At 43.4% G+C, this 22,341-nt stretch overlaps 1 protein-coding gene across 1 annotated transcript in view; it reads left to right on the forward strand.

Moving 5' to 3' along the window:
- Window positions 1–7,503: 7,503 nt before the first annotated feature.
- LOC121545045 (myelin transcription factor 1-like protein) overlaps window positions 7,504–22,341 on the forward strand; it is a 93,924-nt gene continuing 79,086 nt past the window's right edge. Inside the window, exons 1-5 of the mRNA XM_045209162.1 lie at window positions 7,504–7,576; window positions 13,172–13,287; window positions 15,964–16,009; window positions 16,599–16,632; window positions 21,399–21,461. Coding sequence (XP_045065097.1) covers window positions 7,507–7,576; window positions 13,172–13,287; window positions 15,964–16,009; window positions 16,599–16,632; window positions 21,399–21,461 — 329 coding nt within the window. The 5' untranslated portion in view covers window positions 7,504–7,506. The remainder of the gene's footprint in view (window positions 7,577–13,171; window positions 13,288–15,963; window positions 16,010–16,598; window positions 16,633–21,398; window positions 21,462–22,341) is intronic.

Raw genomic sequence — 22,341 nt, forward strand, 5'->3', positions numbered from 1 at the left:
AAGAAAGTGCATATACAGGGCTGTCTGAAGTTTGCCAATGAACATCTGAATGATTCAGAGGAGAACTGGGTGAAAGTGTTGTGGTCAGATGAGACCAAAATCGAGCTCTTTGTCATCAATTCAACTCGGCGTGTTTGGAGGAGGAGGAATGCTGCCTATGACCCCAAGAACACCATCCCCACTGTCAAACATGGAGGTGGAAACATTATGGTTTGTGGGTGTTTTTCTGCTAAGGGGGCAGGACAACTTCACCGCATCAAAGGGACGATGGACGGGGCAATGTACCGTCAAATCTTGGGTGAGAACCTCCTTCCCTCAGCCAGGGCATTGAAAATGGGTCGTGAATGGGTATTCCAGCATGACAATGACCCAAAACACACGGCCAAGGCAACAAAGGAGTGGCTCAAGAAGAGCACATTAAGGTCCTGGAGTGGCCTAGCCAGTCTCCAGACCTTAATCCCATAGAAAATCTGTGGAGGGAGCTGAAGGTTCGAGTTGCCAAACATCAGCCTCGAAACCTTAATGACTTGGAGAAGACCTGCAAAGAGGAGTGGGACAAAATCCCTCCTGAGATGTGTGCAAACCTGGTGGCCAACTACAAGAAACGTCTGACCTCTGTGATTGCCAACAAGGGTTTTGCCACCAAGTACTAAGTCATGTTTTGCAGAGGGGTCAAATACTTATTTCCCTCATTAAAATGCAAATCAATTTATAAAATTGAATGACATGCGTTTTTCTGGATTTTTTTGTTGTTATTCTGTCTCTCACTGTTCAAATAAACCTACCATTAAAATTATAGACTGATCATGTCTTTGTCAGTGGGCAAACGTACAAAATGATGATAATGCCCTTTTAGTGTAAGAGCTGTTTGAAAAAACTGCCTGAAATATCAGCCTGTTTTTGTGGGATGGAGTTTTGGTCAGCCTGGTGACATCACCAGGCAGTAAATTAGTTAATAGACCAATATGAAAGAGAGTTGCAAACCTCTCTGCCAATAACAGCTCATTTTCAGTTTCCCCCTCCCCACTCAGACCACTCCCAGACAGTCCTAGCAAAATTCTTGCTTGAGAAATTGCTCTTTGCTAAGAAGCTATTTTTGACCATTTTAATTGAAAACAAAAACAGTAAGGTACTTTATTGTTACCCAGAAAGGATTTGATACTGAGATAAAAATGGCTGCGTTGGACCTTTAACACCTTGGCTGGTTGAAGTCCTTTGGTAATACTACACTTTTAGAATAGGGGAACTCCTTAGCAATGGGAGAACAATAGGCTTGAATGTGATTGGCTTCTAGGAAGATGATTCACACAGATATTTACAAGAATGACTTTGGGTCAAATGTTTAATTGAGACCAAGAACAATGGGCTCAATCCACTCCATATACATGTCTTACCATCAAAGGATATTCTGAAGTCTTACTCATTCCAATCAAAGCAAGCATCTCATGTCTATCCAACTTGACCACCTAGGGACTGTACGTTATATTTATAATGAGGGATTCCTGGATAAAATCAAACCTCTCTGAAATGAAAATGGATGGCCCTTCCTTCAGTAAAACATATTTTTACCCGACCCTCCCTGAACGCTTGAAAAAAAAAAAACTGACCCCCCCATACCCCAAATAATATTATAAACATAAAGTGGATAGCAGAGGACATGCCTACCATTTACCCTCACTCCTAGGACAGACAAGAGCCTTAGATGAAGTTTTAGAAACTGTTCTTCATTTTGTAAGCATTACATGGCAAAGTAGCCAGAATGTTGTGGATTCGCAGACCACTGCGGACAAGGGTAGGGGTGAAAAGATCTCCATTAAAATAAAAGCACTGCATGAATCTATCATCTTATTTGTGGTCTGAGAAGAAATAGCCTTTTACATGCAATTCTACATCATTTTACATGACTGGAGACAAGCAGAATCTTGTCTCCAGAGCATGACAAGGAATGAGGACATGCTGCAGCACCAGAGACATTTAGATTTCTATACAGGCTATTGTTAAAAAAGAGGAAAGTTTGGAGCAGTGCTTAAGTTGTCTATTAACTGTAAAACTTTAGCGCCACAGAACCAGTTACATCTGAAGTATCTGTTCATCAATGAATTAGCTCATCGCATGATCCTCAAATCAAAGACTGGCTAAACTCGTGTTTCTAAAAGTGAATTCAAATGCATTGACTTAAGCTTATATTGAGCTTATTAAGGCATTTTCCGTTTCATTATTATTTAATTCTAAAATTTAATTTTATACAGCCTAAATGCATTGTATAATTCATTTTCGTTCTTTCTTAGGCTACCTGGCTAGCTCCTGACTGATTTAGAGTTAGTATGTTGTTTAATAGCCTGTTGAAATGTTGAACGTGAATTGATAGTGACAGAATCACACATCACTTACCAAGTAAAGCACATTTTTTTGTCTCCTCAGCTATAGAAGGTTGTAGTGCAGCGTCTGAATGTCATAGAGACAAACCAAAGATATCCCATATGCATCGGAGTCTTTCCCCGATATTTTACAACTTGTTTCTAGCATTGCGGACTAAAGTGTCGTTATACACCAAGTGAACAACACATTAACCTTTTACTTCAGTGAGCTAAATCAGATTTACAAGTGATTCTTGGTAGTCTTGAACAAATCTACTTTGAACAAAAGTATATACCTCACACACATGGTTATGGGCAACAAAAAGAAGACAACTGTACCATGTCAGGTATAGAGTATACATTTAATACATTTTGAGTTTGCATCCCAATATTACACTTTATATACATCACAGAAGACTGAAATATAACAAAGTTTGACATTCTTTAGAAACGTTTTCGTCATTTAAAAATATATAATCTTTATTAATTATGAAATTATACAAATATTAATAACATTCCACCCATGAAGCCAAAGGGCTTGCTTTTGGCTATTGACTGCAGGAAAGGGCTATGTACACCTGCTCTTTCCATGAACTAGACTGAACAGGTGAATCCAGGTGAAAGCTAAGATCCCTTATTGACGTCACTTGTTCAATCCACTTCAATCATAGTAGATGATGGGAAGGAGACAGGTTAAAGAAGGATTTTTAAGCCTTGAGACAATTGAGACATGGATTGTGTATGTGTGCCATTCAGAAGGTGAATGGGCAAGACAAAATATTTAAGTGCCTTTGAACGGGGTATGGTAGTATGTGCCAGGTGCACCGGTTTGTGTCAAGAACTGCAACGCTTCTGGGTTTTTCACGTTCAACAGTTTCCCGTGTGTATCAAGAATGGTCCACCACCCAAAGGACATCCAGCCAACTTCACACAACTGTGGGCCAGCATCCCTGTGGAATGCTTTCAACATCTTGTAGAGTCCATGCCCTGACGAATTGAGGCTGTTCTGAGGGCAAAAGGGTGAGGTGCAACTCAATATTAGGGAGGTGTTCTTAATGTTTTACACTCATTGTAGATCGCTTTAAATTGTATAATCAGGTACATTTTTATATTTTTTTCTTAAGTTCACAAGGGATGTTTTTAGCCATTTTCTTTAACAAAAACCACAATACCCTCACATACCCCCTCAATTCTAGCCCTGGTTTTAACTTAACACACCAAGCCCTTCACTGACACTGAGATAGGAGTGCATGGTGACTGAAGAAATTGGTTGACCAAAAAAAAATGTGTCTGTCAAACAGGTAGGCCTACCTCATATTTCTTGAATAGGAAGAAATAGGCTCCAACACAAAGCCCTCTTGTTGTTAGTAGCCTAAAATGTAATGAAAATGAAGACTATTTAAATTAATTAGGCCTTCTCGAGTTAGCCATCTCCGCGGCTGCCGATTCATAGTAATGTAAATTATGTAAATTACTTGAATATGGCTTATTGTAAGGTCAATAACTCTGATAAATAGCTTCATTATGGGCAATGAAACATATTGTTTTTCTTTAAATCTATTATAGCAGTAGCAAGCTTACCTCCGGTCCTCCTTCTCATCTTCGCGTTCTCCCTCTCAAACTGAACAGAACATCAGTAGGCATAGTCTGCACTCACAGATATTGCATTTTTTTTATTTATTTTTTACAAATAATCAATTATTTTCGGAATAAGCCTTTGACTTGCCTCCTGAAGTGCCACCGTACACAGCACAGCCATTGGTTAGGCAGCACAAAGGGATTTAGGCCTACATCAGCAAGAGCAGGGCCAGGGCTCATGATTGGGATAGCCTATCCATTGCAGTGTGTAATGCAGTATAGCCTAGTTTTACACCATCCCAGCAGTGCAAAAAATTTAGAAATATATTTTCTTAGAAATTTGCCCTGTGCTTCTCCAAGCATACTGTCCGTATAGCCTATAGTATAGACTTTAGATCATTTGATTGAGACCACACTAGCCACACTTGATATTTTGCTCCCAACAGAGAATCAGAGATTAGGGGCAGCATCAGGCGCACATCAATATATAATAAGCAACTAATTCACAAGCACTGACCAATATCACATTTCATCGATTACAAATTGCATGACCCTCCCCTGGACTAAATAAGAAAATGCTAAAGTCTCCCCCTCACTGAAATTGTGACCGACCGGCTCGACTCGGTCTTCATTTTTTTTTACATTGGATAAAAGTAGAGATTCAGAGCTAGAAAATTGTATATTAGACACTACGGTTGAGGAACAATGGGAAAGTAATTCTGCTTTGAAAGTTGATAAAATTGTAACCTCACTTTTGAGAAAATGGCCCTTCAATGTTTTGGTACAGCTACTGGAGAGCTCTTCTTTGTCTACACCCAATCAGCATCGTTCATAAGCTTTAGCCCCACCCAGCTCTTTAAGGATTCACTTGTGAGGCCATGTACTAAACAACCAAAGATTTCAAGACTAAAGGCTGGTTTATACTATGGGTGTGTTCGTAAATTTAATCTAGAGTGCCAGAGTGTGCTCAGAGTGCGCTCTGGACGTTCGTAAACTCAGAGCATTGTCAGATTGTCCGTTCGTAAATTCAGAGCGTTTTGCTCTCGGAGCATTCAAAGCACACACTGGACGCTCTGGCCGAGGAGTAGGGTTGAGCCGAGTGTTCTGACCTAACAACAGCAGTCAAGCACCCAAGCTAACTGGCTAACGTTGGCTAGCTTGCTAGCTACTTCCAGACACAAATGAGGGAACAGCTCACTCTGACCATTTTACTCGCCCTAGCAGAGCTGGTTAGGCTGTTTTTATGTTATCCAGAGTGTTGGTGACTGCAAATGTGCTGTGGCAACAATTAAATTAAGCTTTTTTGCCAACATTTACTGACACCGGCCATATTCAACAGGTGTTGAGCGTTCGTAAATTCGTCAGAATTTACCAGCTACGTCTATTGACAGTTGTCGCAGTGACATCATGAATGTTCTATTGAAATGGTTACTTGCATAGTGGAGTCTTTTGTTTAGACATGTAGCTAAACAATTAACCATAATCCCAACTCATAATGTTACTATCCTGCATGCATCTGCAGGTAGCTGGGGATCAGGTTCAATGTTAGCTAGCTAGCTAACATTAAGCTATAACTAGAAATGCAAATGGCTCTGAGATACGAATAATATTACTACACAGATCATACATGTAACGTTAGCTAGCGAGCCAGCCAGCTAAGGTTAGCTAACAGTACACTTTAACTTGAAATGAAAACGACTTTCTGACAAAACGTGTAATATCTGAAAATGTAGCTAGCTAGACTATCTTACCTGTATACATGGATGGACGCTTCTCCCTCTCTGTCACGGATGCCATGGTTGCCTTAGTTTGAAGATGTAATCTGAAGACAGGTGTTTTATACAACAGCCTTCTGTGTGTTCTCTTTCGACTCCCTCTATCATACTCTAATTCCACCGTGCATTCCACTGATTTCAAAACTCAGTCCTCCAGAAAGTGGAGAGCAACACCTTTGCAGTTCTACTACGTGATATCATTCAAAATAGAAAGGATTACCTACACATACTGACCAGCTCATGTTATAGACAGAAGCATGCTTCATGACAGACCAATCCGAACTCATCTCTTGGCATGTCCAGCCCACCCATTATCTCAGCCAATCATGGCTAGTGGGAAGGTTCATGTCTTTTTCTGTGCCTAAACCAACTGGGCTTGTAATTTAACAATTGTATTCGTATTTACAGATAGCATACAAGTTTGTTATTAAGGCACATGAAAGTTCACATTTTCCAGAAGGCATTTCTGCCCCAAAATAAAAATAAAAAGTTTACGTTCAAATGGCTCTCCTGTGAAGTAGTGATGCGCGACATACGCCTAGTTTCCTGAAATGAGTCACAACTGAAAAAACAGACCCGCCCAGATTTTCCTCCGGGTAACAATTGTGTACATTTCGACCGCTCCCTTACCATCATGAGTTATGAATCCTATCTACAGTATGATCCAGGGATGAACAGTAGTATGCTATTTTAATTATATTTTCCATTCTCAAGGAAATGCAGTGTCACTAATGACAGACTGGGGTGGGTGTTTTCCCCCTCTCCTGCGGTGGTGTGTGAGTTGTGAGTGTGGTTGTGTGTGTGTGTTTGTCAGTTTGCGAGCTATTGTAGGGTGTTCTTCTCTCCAGTGATGTGTGTGTGTGCATTCTAGCATGTGTGTGTGTGTGTGTGTGTGTGTGTGTGTGTGTGTGTGTGTGTGTGTGTGTGTGTGTGTGTGTGTGTGTGTGTTTTGCCAGGCAGGGGTACCTGAGGAGTGGCTGTGCCCGCTGTCATCCTGGGGTAAGCCTGCAGGGCAGAGGGGCACGTGTCAGCCGTTCTATCTTTTTATCTGTAGACACCATCATTGATATTCTGAAAGACGCCCAACAGCAGTATCAGCAGCAACAGCGGTAGTAGCAGACTGACTACTCACTGCACAGAAGAGACAGCAGACAGAGAGAGAAGAGAGCAGGAGAACAATAGAGCTCATCAGAGTGGCACTGCAGACTGGGATTAATCAGAGAGAGAGAGAGACACACACATAGCTACGCATGTACGTACACATCAGAGAGACACACACACGTATATACACTGTATGCAAATGCACAATTTCATGTTGCCATGTTCAGTGTTGGGTAGGTTACTTTCTAAATGTAATATGTTACAGTTACTAGTTACCTGTCCACAATTGTAATCAGTAACGCAATTTTTTTGATTACCCAAACTCATTAACGTAATCTGATTACTTTCAGTTACTTTCCCCTTAAGATTCATTAGAAGAAGACAAAAAGGATCCATCAAACACATTTGGTGTGTCATCATAGTGGTCTCTGACTTGTGATCAGACTCACTCAGGTGGAGAAAACTTAAACTTGCGCCTTTTTCAATGCTGAATTAAATGTCATTGAGAAAACAGAAAGTATGTATGTATTTTTTTCACAAAACATCCTTTCTGAATTTATAAATAATCCATGAAGTAATCATCTAGTTTTTCAAAAGTATATGTAATCTGATTAGAATATTTTTTGCTGGTAACGTAACTGATTAGTTACCGTTTTTTTTCTTTCTTCTTCTTCAGATTACATGTAACTGACTACATGCAATCAGTTTCTCCCCAACCCTGCCCATGTTTCAGAGATGTTTTGTTGTTGCAGCTACTAAATTCAGGTACATTACTCAACAAGCCATGTCTTTATAGAGCACACACACACACACACACACCACCCCTGCAACCACAGCAGGTGGAATCTGATTTGAATAAAGAGCAGGACTAAGTGATGAATGCCAAATTTTTTGAAAATGTCAACATGAACAACTACACAAAGGCTTCAACATTTGATTTGCCTGTATCATGTCATAAAAATAAAAAGGCTGGACAGAAATGTTCTGCAGAACTCACCCAGTTGTTCAAATACAGACACACAGTAACACATTAATCTGGATGAGAATTATGAGCAGTCTTGCAGTATTGTCATAAGTTTCTTACGTATATGATGTATGGTTAAGACTCATCATACTGTCTAAGGTAGAGAGCTATAGTGTAGAGTATTACTGTAATAATGTGAGGCCTTGGTAGTCTGTCACCCTGTCTGACCTTTTGCTGCTCTGGCTGCTGTGAATACTGTAAAGTACATCAATTACCTCTGCCTCGCTCCTCTCTCTGCTGCCAACCTCTCTCTTCCTCCCTCTATCTCTCTCCCTCACAACACACACACACAGAGACAAACACAGACACACCACACACCTTTCAGGTTGGGTGAGCTGGGAGACAGACGCAGGGCCAAAGACTCGGCTGGTAATTAAGGCCCTGGTGCTCCCGTTTGACAGAAAATGAAAGAAAATGCCCCCCTCTCTCCCCCCTCCTTCTCTCCCTCTGCTCTCTCTTTCTACCATCCATCCTTCTCTCCCTCTCTCTACCTGTTCTCTCCCTCCCTCTCCTCATGCTCTAAGCTCCCACTCACTGCCTTTCCTCCCTACCCCTTCCCTCCATCTCTCGCCCTCCCTCTCCCCGTCGGGCTGATTGCCGTCTGGTGTCTCTCACCTGAGTGTTCTACCCAGCCTCATTGTGCTGGTGATTACCCTACTGTGGGTAATTGCAGTGCCGTGGCGGTGGATGGTACTTCCTCCCAGCCTCCCCAGGATCCCAAGGGGCTCTGCTTTATGGTGTGTGTGTGTTTATGTGTGTGTCTGAAAGTGAGTATGCTGTTGCTTCAACCTCTCAAGTCCTTGACCTAAAAAGGGGGTGAGTTTGTCTGAGCTATTGCTGTTGTATGAGAAGAGGCAGAGAGGGAAGATGTTTCCCTGTTCATCTGGTTATATTTCCATCCACAATTATTTGGATTGAAAAACAGTTTTAGGGGAAGGAATATAAAACATTTCCCCAGCCACCTCCCCCATCTTGGCAGCTGCAGAGGCAACAACTTCCGAGTTAGAATCGGAGTTGGTGGTGCAGTATCCCCTGCCTCCCTTCGTCTGCTTCTGTTTATCACTACCTTCCCTTGTTCCCTCTCCCTGTCTTCACAAGCCTCTCCCTTCATCATACTGTCTGTCCTCTCTCCCTGTCTTCACAAGCCTCTCCCTTCATCATACTGTCTGTCCTCTCTCTCTGTCTTCACAAGCCTCTCCCTTCATCATACTGTCTGTCCTCTCTCTCTGTCTTCACAAGCCTCTCCCTTCATCATACTGTCTGTCCTCTCTCTCTGTCTTCACAAGCCTCTCCCTTCATCATACTGTCTGTCCTCTCTCCCTGTCTTCACAAGCCTCTCCCTTCATCATACTGTCTGTCCTCTCTCCCTGTCTTCACAAGCCTCTCCCTTCATCATACTGTCTGTCCTCTCTCCCTGTCTTCACAAGCCTCTCCCTTCATCATACTGTCTGTCCTCTCTCTCTGTCTTTCCCCAGTCTCTTATTGTCTCCCCCAAAAGCCACCCACAGACTGTACCATTTTGGCCGTCGTATGCCACGATTTTGCTTTACCGGCCAGCATTTCCACGTCATGGGCAATATTCGTAGGCCGTAAACGTTTGTCGGACGTCTTACCTCGTACAGTGTGACAGGGTCTATGTTTGCCGATTAAGTACTGCTACGTGCGGCCGTAGGCTCCATCAAAGTTCTGGCTATGTCCGAATATTTTTTGCCTTTATCATGTAGTGTGGCTGGTGTTACGAGCTGATCCCGGTGACTGACCAATAGGAACACGGCCGGCAGTGAGTATGCACACAATAATACGATTATTGTGAATAGTCAGAATAATATAATAGTTTGATTTAAACGTTTACATGCTGTGCAAGAAGAACGATTTCCCTAATAATTATGTTTACATGGCACATCTGAAATCAGGCTACCTGATGTGGTTTTGATAAATGTACAAAATCACCAATTAAAATAAACATTCTACCACAGCGACCATGTTATTTTGGGAAAGACTATTTGATTCTGAGTTCGGACAGTTAAACGGCTACCATACCCTTCTTCCCCCAGCCTCCCCCAAGACCTCACACCTCCATGACAGTGTGGAGATTACATAAATGAGTAATGGCATCACAGCCTGCATCATGACAGGTCAATGATCACCTTGGCTCCCCAGACTGGCTGTGCCTTCCAAAGGGCCATTGTGTTTTAAAGAGACCTGCTTCTAAAGCTCTGAGTGCCAAGGCAGCTCTCTCTCTATTTCTCTCTCTCTCTCTCTCTCTGTGTGTCTGTGTGTGTGTGTGTGTGTAAAGGACTAAAGGCGTAACAATAAGAGAGGAGAGGGAGAGAGAGAGAGAGAGAGAGAGAGAGAGAGAGAGAGAGAGAGAGAGAGAGAGAGAGAGAGAGAGAGAGAGAGAGAGAGAGAGAGAGAGAGAAATGACAAATAATATTGAGATAAAGCTCCTCTCCTCCTCTGTGCTGTGTACACACATTCTGCAAAATGTAGGTCAGGCAGCCCCAGTCACTCTTAAAAACTGAAGGCTATTTTAGGCTTGTGTGTGTGTGTGTAATGTGTGTACGCATGTGCCTGTGTGTACGTGTGTGCTTGCATGGGTGTGTGTTTCGTGCAGTCTCCCTGAGCCGTTCTCTCTGCTGTGGACTTTCATTGCAAATAGTTTTCACAGGTACCACATATCAGGCAATATAGAGCTGCTATTTACAGGACATATACCCTGGCTCTGATAAATAGAACTTTGGAAAAGGGCAAACTCTACCCTCCTCCCACCTCTATGGGTTATGAAATATCAACAATTACATAAACACACCATCATTCACTCAAAAAAGTGTGTGTGTGCGGCGTTAGTGCGTATGTGTGTGTTTGTGTGTTGATTTGTAATGAATGGCTGCAGCCCAGCCTTCCTGTCTGTCTGGGCTACTGCTTTGCTGAGCTCACTCTGTCACTGTCCTTGGTGCTGAAAGAGCAGCTCACACTAACCACAATGAATGCCAGCTCTGCTGTAGGAACGGATTACTAAAACACACACACACACAGCCCCATAGAGAGATGTAGGCCAAGGCATTGGGATGTGGGAAGCTACAATACGACACGTCAGGGCTCTGATTTCATCCTCTGTCCCAAATCAAGGCCTTAATCAGACCAGTCAGAGAGCAGGGCCAGCGGCACTCAGTGTCTGATTAGAGGACTGGGGTACAGGGAGGGGAGGGGTGAGGGTGTAGAGAGAAGGGAGAGAGGAGAGAGAAAAGAAGAGAGGGAGGAGAGAGACTCTGAGTTGAGGGAAAAGTAAAGGTTTGGGGGAGGAAGGAGGTTTGTCTTGTTTGTTTTTATAGGAGGGGATGTAACTCTGAAACGAAAGCTGAACAATAATAGTAGATGTCCCCTTCCCAGGGAAGCAGAGAGAAGTATTTTGGGCATATGCTTTAGGGTTGTTGTTATTTTTCCAACTACAAATGGAGGCAGAGGAATAGAGAGAGGAAGAGAGAGGATGAGATATGAAGAGAGAGCAGGAAACAGAATGAGAACCCCCAGTGGTTCAAAGGAAAACCATGAAAACACACACACACACCCCGACGCACCTATCTCTTTAGCAGTATTCCCAGCAGCATATTGTGTTTTGCAGCTGGCTATTATAAGCTCTATTGTAGAGATGTGGTAATGTCTGTGACTGCAGCTCTGGCTGTGACTGGCTGTATTTGGACTTTATGGTAGTGTGTGTGTTAGTGTGTGTGTGTCTGTGTGTGTGTGTGTGTGTGTATGTGAGAGAGTGTGTGCATGCATGTGTACGGGTCTGATTATAAGCAACATGGCAGTCTCCCTGAGGAGGGCTTCATTCTCTCGACACTCCACTGCTGCACCATGAACACTTCCTCTGCTATCTCCTGTACACTCCTACAATTAACATGCCTACATACAGGACAGACACAGAGACAGGGAGGGATGGAAAGAGAGGGGGGTGAAGAGGGGAATAGAGTGAGGGAGAGAGGGATTTTATACATGCCTACCTCTGCCTGTTAAGATAGAGGGCCCAGCAGCCTATTTAGTGGGTGTGGAACAGCAACAGTTGAGTAGGAGTTGCATTAACAAGTCTACAAATGACAAAATAGAAAAAGATTTGCATTCATTGACAAAAATAATAACTTGCAAAAATAATGAACAGTTGGCCAATTACCTTGACTCGAGGATAAAAGCTTAAGCGCCTCAAACATAGGGCAAAACACCCATAAACACGCATCAGAGAATAGAGCTCTTTGGTTATAAAGCATAATGTTTGATTGTAGCCTAGTAGAGATAGCATAGTTAGGTTAGCAAACAATGTTTGTAACAAACAAATGGGGGGCGTGCAAAAATATGGCGGCCTCCATGTACTTACCACAGATGCCCCGTTTGCTAAGTTTGCCGTATTGTAACATGCTCTCTGTTACTATTTTTTCTATATCTGCATTGGCAAAGCGTAGGCCTAGGCTACATGATACCAATTCTAGCTCCCAGACGCAGGCAAATTGAAAAACTGGAAAAGTAGACTGTGTCCGTTTGTGTAGGGAGCAATGGAGGGAAATGTTGTGACCTGACGTCACACTGACAAAATACCCAAAATGGCTCTCGCTCCCTCTCTCACTTTCTCTCACTGTGCATCCTCTGTTTATGTTCACCATGCATCTTGCTCTCCATTTCTTCTATTGCTCTTTGTTTGTCCCTGGGCGTCTGTATTTTGAGAGGCAGTATTTTTGCCATTGCCCTGGTCAGGGGAGATAAATAGGCCTCTTATATCTGGCCTGTTTTACATCAGCAGTGGTTGAACCTCCTTGGAGCTGCCAAGCATGCTCTGTCCACACAACACCACTTTCTTTCTATCTATCTCTCTCTCTCTCTCTCTCTCTCTCTCTCTCTCTCTCTCTCTCTCTCTCTCTCTCTCTCTCTCTCTCTCTCTCCTTCACTACTATCTATTTCTCACTCGCACACTTTCTCTCTCTCTCCCGCTGTCTTTGTCTCTTTTGAATTCATAGGACAGCAGAGGCGAAGAGAAATCATGGAGGGTAGCATGGATCATTAGCTATATTTTTCCCCACTTCCTGCAGAATATGATAGATCTAGCTAATTACCGCCTTGCCAAGTCTATTTCATAAAATGACAAGCAGCTATCGGGAGGGAGGAAATCATATTCACTCCATATATGGCATACATTTTATACTATGTGACTATTCATGAGTCTATCAACAGCTTCCTTCTCAAAGGAAGGAAACTCAAGCCAAACACTATCATACAGCGTGGGTAATTATGATTTGCAGGGAGATTTGAATTCATAAGTATGGATATTGTTTTTTAATTCTTTGCAGAAAATGAACTTGAAAGAGTGGTGAGCCCTTTCTCTCCTGTCAAACGTCTACTGTTGTGGGCAACGGAGGAAGCAGAGGTCTGGACCAAAGAGCAAACTCACCCCAAACCATTTCAGGTACAGTTATAACAACCATTTCAGTTATAATGATGCAGTACATCTTGATAATCTCATAAACCCCTGTTTTAGATGTATAGCCACACCTCTGTCATACTCAATCCCAACCATTAAAGGTACAGATACAAAACTCTGTCACACCCAAACCTTTTCACGAGCTCGTCTCAGAGTGATAGCTACCTACCTAAAAGAACAACACTCACCGGAGAAAATGTTGACAGCAGATTTCAATCCTTATCTCCCCCCTCTCTCTCCCTCTCTATCTCTCTTTCTGGCACCCACTCAGATGCTATCAGCTTGGTCCTTCACAACAATTCAGATGCACTTAGATGGAGCGAGCATGCATGTTTACTATCACTGGATGATGCATGGCGTAAATACCTATTTGCAGTGACATTTGATCATGCAAGTGTAGTTTCTGAAGCCTCCCCAATGACTCACTGAAGGAATACTAATGCAGGCTGATGAGTGGGGCGGTGGAGGGGTGGGGGGTTAGCACCATATGCCTGAGACATATTCTCCCAAAACTTCAAGGTGAAACAAAGGAAAACCGATAACGCTGTGACTTGTGGTGACAGATCCCCCACCACACACACACACACACACACACACACCTTTTTTTATTATTATTATTTTTTTTATATTTAGCAGACGCTCTTATCCAGAGCGACTTACATGAGCAATTAGGGTTAAGTGCCTTGCTCAAGGGCACATCGACAGATCTTTCACCTAGTCGGCTCGGGGATTAGAACCAGCGACCTTTCGGTTACTGGCACAACGCTCTTAACCACTAAGCTACCTGCCGCCTCACATACACACACACACTCACATACACACACACACAAACGGCACAGAGAGGGAACGAATGAGAGTTATCTGCAATATACAGTATGAATACAGTAAAACAGTATGAACATAGGTGAAACAGATCTTCCTTATCTTTCCAGTACTGCAAGCTCCACAAGCCTATTACATCTGTGACATTTGTGTAAAAAAGCGGGCGGGTGAGGAGGGCTCTTGACACCCAGAGGGGCGGACGAGTCTCAGACAGGCTTCAGGGACCTGGGCACCAGTCTCACAAGGGGCCTTGATGGAAGAAGTGGCGGCGACAGAGATGCTGTTGTTGTTGTCATGGCGGCTGACAGAAGCCCTTAGAGAGAATCTGACAACTGTAGATAGGCACGGTGTTTGTGTTGTGTGTGTTTGTCTGTGGAACTGCCTCACTCACCAGGAGGAAATAGCTCATGTTTTGTTTTCTGACATAAAGTGTAGCACTGTTGAGGTCAAGTGTTGAGGGCTTCCTATATGGCTGTTGAAAAACACCAGTGCAAAGCACAGCATTATCATGTTGAGCCTGGTCAGTCTCAGCAGGTGACGACTAATTGAATTTCTGTCATGCAGTTTGTTCATTGTCCCTCATATTTGCTCCTTTGCTCTGTCTGTCTCTCATGAGCCAAATGTCACCATGTAAATAGAGTGTGGTGAGGTGGGCCACCCACAGGGCATGCTGGATTGATAACTTATTTTTTTTAAATATATTTTTATTTTCCTGAGGTAGGATTTCCTCTTATTACCATGGAAACCCCTGTGCCGCTCCAGAGAAATATAATTCCAGGCTCTCCTCCTCCACCCTCCTCCCAAAACACCCCGCCGTTCGCCACACTAATAAGATTTACTAGATGTCGTTGGCTTTGATCATTTTATTTTCCCCGTTTGAAACATTTATGGCCTGCATAAAAAAACACCAAGGCTTCCACCATTAGGACTGAAGGCTTAAGAGGCACTTTAATAAATCATGTTGCATAAAAGAGACATCCAAACCCGGCTAGCCTATGATAGTCCAAAACTCAGCAACCATTCATATATTTAGTAACATCTGGAAATAACAGAATGCTCCCATCTTTCAACTCATCAACAGTTAATGCACCTCTGACTGGTTGGGATCCACCTTTACTGTAGATGATGGCTCTAGTGTGAGAGAGCATGTGGAGTGTGAATGTGAGTAATGTGATATCTGTAGGATATCTTTAGGATTAAATAGAGGATTTATAGATGAGACATTGATTTGTGAGGCATACAGAACATTGTGTAAACAGTGAATAATGTGGGCTAGCAGAATATGGGAGAGATCATTACTATAAGCTATTCATATCACTTTGTTTGAGGAATGTGCCAAGTGGTATAAAGCGAAGATGACACCTTTATGTAGAAAGTAGTATAGGTGCACTTTAATGGAGAAGCGTGACTGTGTTGGCGAACGATGGAATATCATAATCCATACACAAATATGGACCAGAAGAAGAACGAATGCAATTATGCATTTCTATTCACATACATTTGCATACATATTTCAAAGCACCATGAAGCAAAGGTTTGGGTGACATTAGCACCTGGCAAAATCTACATTTCTTAATCCTTTAAAGAGAAAATAAATGCAATTTCACAGTGTCAGAAACAGTGAAGCTTTGGCACCAGGCAATTACTGTCGGGATAAATTGGGGTGTGGGTGTCTCTGTGTGTGTGTGTGTTCATAAGAAAGAGTGACAGACGGGTGGACGGAACGATGGGCGGACAGACAGACAGACCCAAGTGCCAGGCCCCGAAAGCCAGTCTTCTCTTGGCACAGGCCCTGGCAGGGCTTCTATCTCTGACTATCTGTTTGTGTCTCCTCTGCAGATGGAGGTGAATGCAGATGAGAAGCGCCATCGCACACGCTCAAAAGGTATCCGAGTTGCGTCTGCACTCTCCTCAAATCATTGCAGGCGCCACTCAGGGTGACCTTACCCCAACCCACAAACACACACACACACAGCTCTCTCACTCATTACTTAACTCTGCTCCTCACACTGCCTCTCACCACACCAGCCATCCTAAATGAGACACTCTTGAATTCACAATTCTCCAGGCAGTCTATCCAGCCAATTACATAATGTTATTGTGCCTGCCTATATTGAATATGGTTTTCACTGTTTTTAACCCTGATGAAAGCATGATTTTAAGATATAGAGATTACTATTTTTCTTTCGCATCCCCTCACTCTTTCTTTTCTTCACATCCCTCTCTCCCCCCTCTCTCTCCCCTCTCTCTCCCCTCCATCCCTCTCTCCCCCTCTCTCTCCCCTCTCTCTCCCCTCCATCCCTCTCTCCCCCTCTCTCTCCCCTCTCTCTCCCCTCCATCTCTCTCCCCTCCCTCTCTCTCCTCTCTCTCTCTCCCCACCCTCTCTCCCCTCGCTCTCCCTCTCTCCCCTCCCTCTCTCCCCTCCCTCTCTCTCCTCTCTCTTGCTCCTCTCTCTCTCTGCCTGTATTTCTCAGTGCCAGTGGAACCAGCGATACCAGAGCTGTTCAGGTCAGTACTACTGATAAACATTGTCCCCGTTCCCCTGTCTTTCCGGCTTCCCCAATGTGTGTGAGTGAAAGAGGGAGGGAGGGAGGGTGAGGGAGGGAGAGGCTGAGAGATGAAAGGCCACTAGGGCTGATAATGGCTGTGGAGTACTCCCAGCCTCTCAGTGTGCAGCGAGAGACGAGCACTACAATCACCTCTTCAGACAAGAGGGCGATGCCATTTACTCTGCCTGCTACTTCCTTGGGCTTTCTCTCTCTTTTATTCTCATCTCTCACTTTCTCTCCCTTATTCACTCTGTATCCCAGTCGCTCTCTCACTCTTTTCTCTCTAACTCTCTTCCTTTCTGTCTTGCTATCCCATTTCTCAATTTTTTTTCTATCTATCCTGACAAACCCTATTGACAGTAAATAATTAAAGTTCTCTTTGATCAAATCTAACTTATTAAAGCCCACTGCAACCTCCATCTTTAGCCTGGCTATTCACGTGGATAGACCTGTCAATACAGTAGATGTAAGATGATCCTGAATTGACCCTTGCAGTGTGTTGTCCCTGTTAACTAAGTTCATTGAATTCCATGTACTAGACCATGAAACCCATTGATGGGATCAGCAGGCTAGCCCACTGGATCTCCCTGTATCGATGATGGACAACCTTAATTTGGTGCTCCAGTTATCCACCAAGAGTTCTCATGTACAGTTGAAGTCGGAAGTTTACATACACCTTAGCCAAATACATTTAAACTCAGTTTTTCACAATTCTTGACATTTAATCCTAGTAAAAATTCCCTGTCTTATTTTAAGAATGTGAAATGTCAGAATAATAGTAGAGAGAATGATTTATTTCAGCTTTTATTTATGTCATCACATTCCCAGTGGGTCAGAAGTTTACATACACTCAATTAGTATTTGGTAGCATTGCCTTTAAATTGTTTAACTTGGGTCAAACGTTTCGGGTAGCCTTCCACAAGCTTCCCACAATAAGTTGGGTGAATTTTGGCCCATTCTTCCTGACAGAGCTGGTGTAACTGAGTCAGGTTTGTAGGCCTCCTTGTTCGCACACGCTTTTTCAGTTCTGCCCACAAATGTTCTATAGGATTGAGGTCAGGGCTTTGTGATGGCCACTCCAATACCTTGACTTTGATGTCCTTAAGCCATTTTGACACAACTTTGGAAGTATGCTTGGGGTCATTGTCCATTTGGAAGACCTATTTGCGACCAAGCTTTAACTCCCTGACTGATGTCTTGAGATGTTGCTTCAATATATCCACATAATTTTCCTTCCTCATGATGCCATCTATTTTGTGAAGTGCACCAGTCCCTCCTGCAACAAAGCACCCCCACAGCATGATGCTGCCACCCCCGTGCTTCATGGTTGGGATGGTGTTCTTCGGCTTGCAAGCAACCCCCTTTTTCCTCCAAACATAACGATGGTCATTATGACCAAACAGTTCTATTTTTGTTTAATCAGACATTTCTCCAAAAAGTACGATCTTTGTCCCCATGTGCAGTTGCAAACCGTAGTCTGGCTTTTTTATGGCGGTTTTGGAGCAGTGGCTTCTTCTTTGCTGAGCGGCCTTTCAGGTTATGTCGATATAGGACTCGTTTTACTGTGGATGTAGATACTTTTGTACCTGTTTCCTCCAGCATCTTCACAAGGTCCTTTGCTGTTGTTCTGGGCTTGATTTGCACTTTTCGCACCAAAGTACGTTCATCTCTAGGAGACAGAACGCGTCTCCTTCCTGAGCGGTATGACGGCTGCGTGGTCCCATGGTGTTTATAATTGCGTACTATTGTTTGTTCAGATGAACGTGGTACCTTCAGGCATTTGGAAATTGCTCCCAAGGATGAACCAGACTTGTGGAGGTCTACATATTTTATTCTACATATATCTTGGCTGATTTATTTTGATTTTCCCATGATGTCAAGCAAAGAGGCACTGAGTTTGAATGTAGGCCTTAAAATACATCCACAGGTACACCTCCAATTGACTCAAATGATGTCAATTAGCCTATGAGAAACTTCTAAAGCCATGACATAATTTTCTGGAATCTTCCAAGCTGTTTAAAGGCACAGTCAACTTAGTGTATGTAACCTTCTGACCCACTGGAATTGTGATACAGTGAATTATAAGTGAAATAATCTGTCTGTAAACAATTGTTGGAAGAATTACTTGTGTCATGTACAAAGTAGATGTCCTAACCGACTTGCCAAAACTATAGTTTGTTAATAAGAAATGTGTGGAGTGGTTGAAAAACAAGTACTCCAACCTAAGTGTATGTAAACTTCCAACTTCAACTGTATGTCTTTTATTTGGCTATTTAAACCTGGTTTAAAGTATTTCAGAACTATACCATATTCATTATTTCATATAAATATGTAGGCCTTTAATTTTGGTTAATGTAGAACTCTCATGTCCTCTACTTACTTTTCCTCATGGGTTTCATTTAGTCTTTTACAGGCTAGGAGAAGGTTTTTTCAGACATAACATTCTGGACCCACCTATCAATAAATAATATCCCACCTGGACGCCTACAGTATAGCTTTCTGATTTCCACAGACAGTGTGGCTCCCCCATCTCTACCTCTCTCTTTCCCCTCTTTTCTTTATTTCTCTCTCTCTGCTCTCGCCCTCTCTCTCCATGGGCTCCCTCTCTCTCTTTGCTTTCTCCAGCGCTGCCTGCAGATAGCAATTAGTCAGCGGATCAATGGCCAGCCTATCTCCAGGCCGAGGCGTCCATAATGCCCATAATGCCGCTCGATGGAGAGAGCGGATAGTCGTCAGGGCAAATACGCTTGACTTTGCATGACGGGTCTGTTTGGTCTGGTCAGGGCAGATATGTCACTGTGATACTGGAGAGGCTTATGATGGTTATGATGAGGATTAGGCTAAAATGAGAGGAGGGGCTAGGTGGGGGTATAAGACCAGATTGGAGTGTGAATTACCATAACAGTGCATACTGTATGTGTAGGAGTAAAATAGGAGTGCATTGTTTGTATAGTAAAGGTAGAAATGTAATATGATTACAAAGGGGGAGCAAAGTCCAGTAAAATCCAATACAATGACTGAGTCTGTAATACCCGTGACTGAGTCTGTAATACCAACATGTTTCAAGCAGACCACCATAGTCCCTGTGCCCAAGAACACTGAGATAACCTGCCTAAATGACTACCGACCCGTAGCACTCACGTCTGTAGCCATGAAGTGCGTTGAAAGGCTGGTCTCACATGGCTCACATCAACACCATTATCCCAGAAACCCTAGACCAACTCCAATTTGCATACTGCCCCAACAGATCCACAGATGATGCAATCTCTATTGCACTCCATTCTGCCCTTTCCCACCTGGACAAGAGGAACACCTACGTGAGAATGCTATTCATTGACTACAGCTCAGTGTTCAACACCATAGTGCCCTCAAAGCTCATCACTAAGCTAAGGACCCTGGGACTAAACACCTCCCTCTGCAACTGGATCCTGGACTTCCTGACGGACCACCCCCAGGTGGTAAGGGTAGGTAACAACACATCTGCCACGCTGATCCTCAACACGGGGGCCCCTCAGGGGTGCGTACTCAGTCCCCTCCTGTACTCCCTGTTCACCCATGACTGCATGGCCAGGCACAACAGTGGTAGGCCTGATCACCGACAACGATGAGACAGCCTATAGGGAGGAGGTCAGAGACCTGGCCGTGTGGTGCCAGGATAACAACCTCTCACTCAACGTGATCAAGACAAAGGAGATGATTGTGGACTACAGGAAAAAAAAGAGGACTAGGCACGCCCCCATTCTCATCGACGGAGCTGTAGTGGAACAGGTTGAGAGCTTCAAGTTCCTTGGTGTCCACATCACCAACAAACTATCATGGTCCAAACACACCAAGGCAGTCGTGAAGAGGGCACGACAAAGCCTATTCCCCCTCAGGAGACTGAAAATATTTGGCATGGGTCCTCAGATCCTCAAAAAGTTCTACAGCTGCACCATCGAGAGCATCTTGACTGGTTGCATCACCGCCTGGTATGGCAAATGCTCGGCCTCCGACCGCAAGGCACTACAGAGGGTAGTGCGTATGGCCCAGTACATCACTGGGGCCAAGCTTCCTGCCATCCAGGAACTCTATACCAGGCGGTGTCAGAGAAAAATAAATAAAAATAAATAAAATAATTATCAAAGACTCCAGCCACCCTAGTCATAGACTGTTCTCTCTGCTACCACACGGCAAGCGGTACCGGAGCGCCAAGTCTAGGTCCAAAAGGCTTCTTAACAGCTTCTACCCCCAAGCCATAAGGCTCCTGAACAGCTAATCATGGCTACCTGGACTATTTGCATATTTTACGCTGCTGCTACTCTGTTTATTATTTATGCATAGTCACTTTAACTCTACCCACATGCACATATTACCTCAATTACCTCGACTAACCGGTGCCTCCGCACATTGATTCTGTACCGGTACCCCCTGTATATAGCCTCCCTACTGTTATCTTATTTTACTGCTGCTCTTTAATTATTTGCTATTTTTTATTTTTTACTTAACTATTTTTTTACTTTTATTTTCTTAAAAACTGCATTGTTGGTTAAGGGCTTGTAAGTAAGCATTTCACTGTAATGTCTACACCTGTTGTATTCTGCGCATGTGACACATAACAATTGATTTGATTTGACAATCCAGAAATGTAACAGCGTGTTATGTGTAGATGGATAGACAGATGGAAAAAAGGACGAGTAGAGAATGGTGAGTTACATAGTCAGTGTGTGTGTTTCTGTTTCGTTGCAGCTGTCCTACACAAGGCTGTGATGGAAGTGGACATGTCAGCGGCAAATATGCAAGACATCGAAGGTAAAACGATCTCCTTTTAGTCTTATTTCAGTTACGGATTAACCATCCTTTCCACTTTTACTGTACACTAATGACGCATTCCGATAGCCTACCATAATCATTTCCCCTCAGCCAGGTTTGATAGGCAGGTTACTGCACAAATATGTATTCCCATCCCTTTGTAATTTGCATATGTACAGTGGGATATGCTAATAATATTTTCTAGTGTATAAGCTCTCCATAAAGCTCTTCATAAACAAGCACTCAAAATGGAAGGATCTTTCTCTCCTCTCTAAAGGACATGTCTGTGTTCTATTCCTTCCCCTTTGTTCTAAAATACCAGGCTCATTGTGAACTAATCCCATTTTCCCAGTCAGACAAAGAGGGGGTTGCTGCCTTACATAACTGGAACCAGCCACTTTGGGCTTCTCCTAAATACGGTGTCAAAAGATTTGGTAGAATCCCCCCTTTTCAGATCAAGGCTGTGACTATTGTGTATATATTATGTGTATCACAGGAGGTTGGTGGCACCTTAATTGGGGAGGACAGGTTCGTCGTAATGGCTGGAGCGACATTAGTGGAATGGTGTCAAATACATCAAACACATGGTTTCCAGGTGTTTGATGCCATTCCATGTGTACCGTTCCAGCCATTATTATGAGCCGTCCTCCCCTCAGCAGCTTCCACCGATGTGTATACTGACTTGTGGCTGTCATGCATGGTACCGTATCACTGCAAACACTATGCTTATCATTTTGACATTGCACGCATCAGACTCATTCAGACTAGTCACTTAAACAGGAAGTGAATTTGTATTTCTCTCTTACTAAATACAGGCAGAGCAGTTCTCTCTCTCTCAGCTCCTCTTGGGCTGACATTTTTTGAACAGTTGAGGTAGGTG

This window comes from Coregonus clupeaformis, chromosome 29 (assembly GCF_020615455.1).
Source record: "Coregonus clupeaformis isolate EN_2021a chromosome 29, ASM2061545v1, whole genome shotgun sequence".
NCBI classification, from domain to species: domain Eukaryota; kingdom Metazoa; phylum Chordata; class Actinopteri; order Salmoniformes; family Salmonidae; genus Coregonus; species Coregonus clupeaformis.